We start from the raw sequence: 8,747 nt of genomic DNA on the forward strand, positions 1-8,747 counted from the left end.
TGTAATCATCTATGTGAAGATAATACATGTATAAAGTTAGCAGGAGAGAACGGCAGAAGTCAACCTCAAGAAGAGAAATCTGAGGTGAAATAGGACATGGAAGAGGCCACCCTCACTGCTCATACCTTCAGCTGTCAGCGTGGCCTCAGTCTCTGCAATTCCTGCCTTGCACTTGTACACACCAGCATCATCGGGCTTCAGCTTCAGAATTCTGAGCTCTACTGAATGCTTATCCCTCTTGATCTTGTACTTCTCAGAGGGCTCGATGGGTGTGCGGCCCTTGAACCATTTCACAACCTTTGGAGAAGGCCTGAAGTCACAGGACAGGATGACAGAATGACGTTCCAAAGCTGTCTTGTCCTCCAACTTCCTGGTGATTTCTATATGGTAATCTGCAAAGCAGGGGTGGAAGAGAAGAAAGGATGAGGACAATTGGAAGAAGAGGAAAGTCTCTTGCGTGTATTCCATTCCAATTAATGTCAAGTTCACAACGGTTCTTTGAACGACTCTAAAGATAAAACAAACGATTGTCTATAGGGAATGCCATTGACTACATTTCTATGAAGTAATACTGTACAGTATCTACCAAATGCAAGGTCCAGCTCTTGTTCTGTGCTTATTAAATTGCTCCCAATTGTTGAGGCTTTTATTCAAATAAGAGTGAGTTGAAAATATAACAAGTACTTTAGGATGTGAATGGATAATCTTACGCTGGGGACAACAGCAGATAAAAAGCCTGCAAGTTTCTTTCAGATGAAATCAATGACAAACCGCACCAAATTTAGGTGCTACCAAACTTAAACTTGTCTAGTTCAGAAATACAATTAATTTCACCTGATTTGACTTCTTTGCTATAGCCAAGGACAAAACCTCAGCTCTGTAAATCTGAATAGTAAGCACATCACAGCTATTCAAACACATCTTTTACTGAGATGCAGCTGTCTCATTTAGTGTCCAACGACTTTGAACTGGAAATGGAGCAGACCAAAGCAGAATCTAAACATGGCTTCTACAAGGACTGATCAAATGCGGCCACCGTCAAATTCAAAGTATCTGATACAGAAGGATCACACTCACTGTCAGACAAAACCTCTTTGGAGAGGTGAACTGACTGCCCTGTTCACCCCCACTTTGGAAATAACTGCACTCATTTCCTACCTGCTCCCAGCAGTGTGGGATGGTGGGATAGCATCACACTTCCCACACTAAGCATCCCACCATGTCACTTGTTCCACCTAAACCTCAGTCCCAAAACAAAAGGGGAACTCGCTTCTGAACCCTCTTCACTTCATTTCAGATGTCTTATATGCTTGATCTCCAACCCACCCCCCACTCAGGAGAAAGACCCCCCGCTTACACCCTACCATCTTGTTGCATTCTGATGTTGTCATCAGCCTTCAGCTTGTTGTCCTCTTTGTACCACTGGGTCTGAACCTCATCGTGTGAAATCTCACAGACAAAAGATGCACTCCCATATTCATTCACTTCCACATCTTCCAGTGCTTTAACAATCTTGATATCTCCAGCTGTGAAACAGTAGAGATATATTTGTCAGGGTATTTCCAGAACTGAGTGCAGCATCTTTTCCTTACACATATTTGCATAGAAAATAAGTAGGATTATGTTTTATTCTAAACCATCATCCATTCCTGAGTCATTTCTCTCTTCAACACAGTCAATGCATTATTGCCCTTGAACTTAAAGACAGACCTACTAGCTACAATGGAGCTCCCTGCAAACAGTTTTCATGGAAACCAGAATCTCATTTATTCTAAAACCTTTCAAGCAAAATTAAGGGTAGAAAAACAATAGAACTGACTGAATCTTTAAGGTCATTTAGTTCCAGTCCCCCTGCTATAGGCAGGGACACCTCCCTCCACACCAACTCTTCTCCTCAGGGTCAAGGCTTCTCTCAAATCATTCTCCTCTAAGCCTGTGCCTGTGCTTGGGATTGCCCTGACCCAGGTGCAGGGCCTTGTACTTGGCCTCACTCAAGTTCATGAGGCTGCCAAGGGCCCACCTCTCCAGCCTGTCCAGGTCCCTCTGGGTAGCATCCCTTCCCTCTAGCACATCAACAGCACCGCTCAGCTTGGTGTCATCTGCAAACTTGCTGAGGGTTCATTTGATTCCACTCTCCATGTTGCCTACAAAAATGTTAAATAACACTGGTCCCAACACCACCCTCCACCTGGACACTCAGCTACTCACTGCAACTCTGAGTGTGACCATCCAGACAGTTCCCTATCCTGCAACTGGTCCATCCATCAAAATCATTTTTCTCCAGTTTGGTGACCAGGATGTCATGCAGGACGGGATCAAATGCTCTGCACAAGTCCAAGTAGATGATGTCAGTTGCTCTCCCATTATCCACTGATGCTGTTACTCCATCATGAAAGGCCACCAAGTTTGTCAGACATGGCTTGACCTTGATGAAGCCATATTGGTTACCACCAATTACCTCATCTTTATTTTCCAAACTATGCCAAGGAGAACTAGACAGAACTCTACAGTGTTGTGTCACTACAAACCTGTCTGAACCATTGGCTTCTCTGCATGCTCATCACTAGTCTCTCCTTAGCTTGTGTGCCTACAAACAATGTATGGGGAATGTCAGCCACAAATCTTACCTAGGGGACATCTTTGCTTCAAAATCCTTTGAACATCACACAATCCCTTTTAACTCTCCAGGTCTGCATTTAGTTATGTCAGAATCAGGCCATATTTCTGTGCTGCTATATCCCTTTCCTTCTGAAGGGCCTGGATACAACTTGGATTAACCTCAGGAGAAGAGTTCCTGCATAGAATCATAGATTTACCCAGGTTGGAAAAGACATTGAAGATCATCAAGTCCAACCGCAGCCTAACCAGTACCCTAACTCTAAAAACCCTACACTAAATCATATCCCTGAGTACCACATCCAAAAGGCTCTTAAACACAACCAGGGATGGTGATTCAACCACCTTTCTGGGGAGCCTATTCCAGTACCTAAAATCTCTAGTATCTAAATCTCTCTAAAAGAGCACAGGTATTAATCTGACCAGAAAGGTTCCTGTTTGTTCATAAAATGAGCCTTTTCCGCTCCATCTTGCATAGGCCACTGGGCACAGGGTAGCTGGGAGACCACAGAAAAAGTGGTTCTGTGAGCAATAGGGAAACTACTGCCTAATCCAACTCCTCCAATCTCTGCGCTCTGCCAGCATGTCTAAATAGGGTGGCAGATACACACAGGAGATAAATATTTCCACTTCCCTCAGCCAACACTGCTCTGAATTTCTATGGGACACACAGTTAGATGAAAAGGCATTTGACAAAGAAGGAAATGAAAGAGTTTAATCTGCTGTGTCATTCTCTCGGTAGCCAGAATAACTAACCCTCGCCAGTGTTAGTTCAAAGAATAGGCAGATTTTATCTCCTGACATGAGCAGTAATTCAAAGAAGCTGGTATATGATCCAGTATCCTGCATATTCACTGCAGGCAGGAAAAGCCATTATGAGATAAGGGAGATCTACACATCACTTGTTATGAACACCTCATAAAGATAAAACCACACACAAGAGGAGAGTTTAGGAAGAGGACCACTCTTGGACTACTTTCCAAGAGGCATCAATTAGTAACTCTCTTCGCTCACTTTTCACACTACTCCACAGTGTCCTCCTGAGCCCCCTTACTCCTGTTGCCAACTGCTGATGCAGGGAATCCTGAGGAACCAAGGATTCATAGTTGTTCCATCAGTAGTCCTTGGTCAGCTCTCCCTCCCTGCCCCTTCTGTTTTGATCCCACTAACCAAATTTTAGTTAGTCTGAAAAGAGGATGGAAACCTCCGCAGCAATTAGTTTCTAAATATCTTGCAATGGGCAGCTTGTAGGAGCCCCATCTCAATGCCCACAGCACAGGAGGCAGGACTGCTTAGCCCATGCACTAGTGCATTTACCAGCACAGATGTAAGCCCAGATCTATGCACACCAAATACAGGCTCTCAGTTTGCACAAGGAGGCATCCATGGAGCTGAAGTATTAGGCAGATATTGTGGTGGGGCAGCAGTTATTGAGACGCCAGACAGAAAGGACACAGATAACGTGGCAACTCAGCTTTACCATTATGACTGATGATGGAACATCTAATTTCACTGCTCAAAAGAGAACTTCCATATAACTGGAAAGAATGAAATTCACAGGGGAAACCACACACAGACACACACAAAAGCAATACAAAGGAGATGAAGGATGGTTCACATACTAGTGATTCACTCTGAGACGCAAGCAAATGAAAGAGTATCCCCAACCATTTGCCTCCTGAAATGCTAAGTATATAAACTCATTGCTGTGATAACTCTGCCAGACGTGAGTCATACACTGTAAAACCTTATGGGGTCAATCAGTTTAACTTCATAAATTCATTACACCAACAAAAACAGACCATCGTGTCCAGGCTGGTTCATTTCAGCTCTTCAAAGCTGTTGGTAAAACTGCCTGAGAGCTGAAATGCTTACCAGCAAAAGCTAAAAACTGTAAATCAAATGTAATAGGCTGGCTTTGTCTACTGTATAGAAATGATGCCTGAAAAAAAGAAAATAAAAAAGAACGTAAACCAGAACAAATGGAATGGCTACATAAAACAGCCAGTACTGAAACAGCAACCCAACCTGGTTGCAGAATGAGAGAGAAAATGAGAGTTCACCAAAGTCATGGGACAGGACACATGTTCATGTTCATGCTAACACTGAACCCAAGTGGCCACATGAGGACAGCATCTAGTAGGAAATCAGAAAAAAGCATCCTTTCATACGTCCCTTGGGAAGGTGGCATCTACCAGGGCACAGCAGACCCATGTGTTCAGTAACAAGTTTGATGCTTCAGAGCCCAATGATGAGCTACAAACTGAGGTTTAACCAATGCAACACATGGAGGGAAAATCTGTCTTGAGCATAAAGAAGAAAGAGAAAGGTATCCAAAAGGACTAACCAAGAAATGCCCAAACTGCCCATGAAGCATTTCTTCCCGTGGTGCAAAATACCACAATAGGATTTATTTGCTCTTTCAGTTAAACATAAAATGAACCTTTAGGGTAGCTGATGTCTTGTCTTAGGCTGCTCAGCATGTGGATGTTCCCTGATCTTCATATTCACACTTGTGAATAATGAGACTTCTCTTATTTCCCTGGGAAGTAATGCCCACTTTTTTACTTTGACAGAGCTCCTTCCCATCCTAGAAGGGAAAATATCAAGTCAGATCTCCATTAGTCCTTCCATCTCTGCACTGAGCAAAGGGAGCCTTCAGATCTATGCTTAATTCACCCACTCCCCTAGAATTAATGGAACTGTGCTTACTGGAACATATGCTGAAGCTTAAGCACAGTGCAGTGTTTTCAACATGAAGGAATGGCTATAGAACATGCATAAATTCTGGCTGACCTATGACAGCTTAAAGCACTGCGGAGGACTGTTAACAAGCCTGTTTGGACATCACCTTGAATAAATGACGTTATCCCCAAGTAAGGGAAGGAACAGCTGAGCACCAGGGAGGTACACAAAGTGCCAGAGCAAATTCTCACACTGTCAGGTGCAAAGAAAACTGAGATTTCACCCCAAAAACCCAGTTCACAACAAGGCTACAAAATCCCGGCTGAGAATTTCTGTGTTAGACTTGAAGCTCAAGACTGTACTGTAGTTCAACCAACAATATTTTGTGCAGCATGACCTAAAAAGTTCACAATAAAACCAAAACAAACTTCAATTTCAACTTGATAAATGAACTCAGGACATAATAACAAAGAGTGCTGATCTGGGCAAATAAAAGAGCATAAAGAAAAGAGAGCAGTGAAAAAGCTATCAAGGAAAAGCTCAGACTCGCATCCCTTGGAAGTGAAATTAAAGGCTCTCATTCATTTCCAGAGAAGTCAGAAAGGAAAATACCATTACATGCCATACCTTGAACCACTTGACGTCCATGTTGGGCCTGGACAGCTCACACTCAAATGTGACCTTGTCCTTCTCAATGACGCTACTGTCTGCCAATGGTTTGCTGATTTTCACAGGCAATTCTGAGAAGGAGAAAGAAGAATGTGGATTTAGTTGGGAACTTAGTTTTGTTCATAACCAGGTCCATGGGTGCTGTTAAATGGATCCTTCCAGATGGAAAAAACATTTCAGGTGGCCTCCTAGATTTTACCCCTTTTTGTGTTGCACGCAAGACTGAAAAAAAAAATTACTTCTGCAAAGTTCTTCTTGTCATAAGGAAACAAATATTTGGGGAATGGCAGAACCAGGTAAAATTTTCCTTCACGTCAAGAAAGTATAAATTTCACTCTCATGCTCTTGGTGTGGTTTCTGCTATGATTATTTGGACTAATTAAGCTTCTCCCTGATGAAAGCCTAGAAGTATATCACAAGAAGGACCAACTTACCCGTGACCTTTTATTTGTCTTACTCAAGCATCTCCTCCTGACCAAAACTGACAATAAAAGATTCAGCCAGACTACAGGTTTGAGCAGCTGAGTTGTTTCTAGGATCTCCTGCAATCTCAAGCTTGGAACACACACTTGTCTTTTGACTAAGTGTCTCTTATAGTGCAGTAAAACAACAGGTTTTCACACGGCGATTCCTCATTTACCTTGATCTGAAATAATTCTCAAACCATGTGGGATCAGTCCAGGGAGAAGGGGAGGAGAGGGGAAGGGAAAGGGGAAGTCCACAGTCCTCTAAAATCAGGCTTCTTAGCCTAAAGCTCAACAGCAAATAGCAGTCCACTTCCCCACATTGCTAGACTCCGAGCATTTAAAGAACATCAGCTGACCTCATTATGAGCTCTAACATAGCCAAAGGAATTCATATATTCAAATATTCTCTTGAGTGATGAGAAATATGGAGCATAACTTCAGACTTCTGCTGTTAAACTCTCACTTCTATCATAAACCAGAGTAAGAGTTCAATGCTGTTTTAGATGGAGGACTCATATTTTAAATAACTCATCTCATTAAGGCTTGGATTCCCTACTACAATTAGTTAAATTCCAGTTTGGATCATGCTTCACCTTGGATCACTTAGGGCTTCAGCCACTTATTGGAACTAACTCAATTTGTCTACAGAGAAGCTGTTTTCTATAGCAACAATAAGCTGTGATTGCAACTGGATGTCGGGAGAGCACAAATCCCGCAGTTATCCTGTACCAACATCCTCTCCTTCCATCAGAACAGCAAGTTTTTAAACCAGACTCATGCAAGCTTGCATGACACACCTTGTGTAAAACTGTTGGCAGCCATCAGGACAGCCAGTTGCTTCCTGTATAGACACTGTTCCATCAGTTTTGGTTTTTTGTCTCGCTAGAACAACAGCCAGTGTCTGAAAACTCCCACAACTGAAGCAACCACGCTGATATACCGCAGTCACTGGAGGTGCTCAAGAGCCACGGGTATGTGGCACTGGGGACGTGGTTAGTAAGTCCAGTGAGGGTGGGCTGGGTTGGACTCAGCTATCTCAGTGGTCTTTTCCAGCCTTGGGTGCAACTTGTAAGAGGGAATGAAGCAGCAAACTGCCCAGCACTGAGCTGCATTCTTCTGACACATGGTATCAGTGAACTGCTGTATTTCCCTATCTTCTCTGGAGCTATTGATCTAACCTAACTGAAAAAGTAAGCCTGAACCTAGATATAAATCAGGATCATAGTCACCCATGGTTGCTTATATATTCAGAAAGACACTCCAGAGGGTAATTCAGCGCATCTAGAAATTAAAGTAGAAGTTCCTTAGTCAAAAATATTCCACAGCCAGATTTTCACCTCGCTACCACTACATTAAAAAGGAGAATCCAACTTGTGGTGTGGGTCATTGATGTTGTTCCGGGGGGAATTGTGGCTGTTCCATGCCCACAGGGTAGAAGACAGCCAGTCTTCCTCTAAGCCACATAAAAAGCTGCTTAGTGCTCCCAAAGCGAATGCTCACCAGTTGTTTCCAACTTGAAGGTCATCTTCTGGCCAGCAGCCTCGCAGATGTATTCTCCAGCATCTTTCTTCTCCAGCTGCTCCACAACCAGACGCCGTGTTTTGCCCACAGATTCCATTCTGAACTTTCTGGAGGAGGCAAGCAGTCTTCCATCCTTGTACCATTTTACTTCTGTTGGATCCTGTGCTACTTCACAGCTGAGGGAGGCACTTGCTGCCAGGGCAGCACTCACCTCTTTCTGCACCTGCTCCTGGTTTATAAACACAGGTTTTGGCTCTGAGGGAAGAAAAGAAAAAGTATTGACTGAGGGACCGAAATGAGACCAACTTGCAGGTTTGTATGTACAGGTTGGAACAGGTTTAGGTTACCACTTGTGCCCAAACTAATCGCCTTCACTAGAGAATATCAGCTCTTCTGTTGAAACAAAGTGTCAAATCTAGGCAAGAAAGAACCTAGGAACTGAAGGAACCAAGAGGGTCCTTGAACACCAGTCCCATGGTTGCAAGTCACTATGCAAACATATTGAACCCAAAAGAACATCTGTCCTGCAGGCAACCAAAACCTGAGTTCCTTTTACTTAAGACCCACTGTGAAACATCAAAACACATAAACATGTGATAGTCAAACCACTGGCTGCCTTTTCATGACCCAGAACAGTACTCCTGGCTTCCTGAACAGACTCCTCATGGCCTCTACCATTGCCACAACTGTGACTGTCAAAGGCACAAAGGAAATATGCTCACCAACGCAGTCCTTTGTTCTTTGTGTGTGATTTGCAGATATCTATCTTACTTTGAGCTCTGGCAATAG

At 43.3% G+C, this 8,747-nt stretch overlaps 1 protein-coding gene across 1 annotated transcript; it reads right to left on the bottom strand.

Moving 5' to 3' along the window:
• Positions 1–244: 244 nt before the first annotated feature.
• LOC146759699 (myosin-binding protein C, cardiac-type-like) lies at positions 245–8,151 on the bottom strand. The gene is made up of 4 exons (XM_085509626.1): positions 7,938–8,151; positions 5,929–6,041; positions 1,365–1,526; positions 245–392 (listed from the first exon to the last, which is right to left on the bottom strand). Exons 1-3 carry the CDS (start codon positions 8,053–8,055, stop codon positions 1,482–1,484), a joined length of 276 nt encoding a protein of 91 aa, XP_085365752.1. The 5' UTR covers positions 8,056–8,151; the 3' UTR covers positions 245–392; positions 1,365–1,481.
• Between the last annotated feature and the right edge of the window lie 596 nt (positions 8,152–8,747).

This window comes from Coturnix japonica, chromosome 9 (assembly GCF_054131305.1).
Source record: "Coturnix japonica strain WE chromosome 9, WE-NBRP24, whole genome shotgun sequence".
Classification (NCBI taxonomy): domain Eukaryota; kingdom Metazoa; phylum Chordata; class Aves; order Galliformes; family Phasianidae; genus Coturnix; species Coturnix japonica.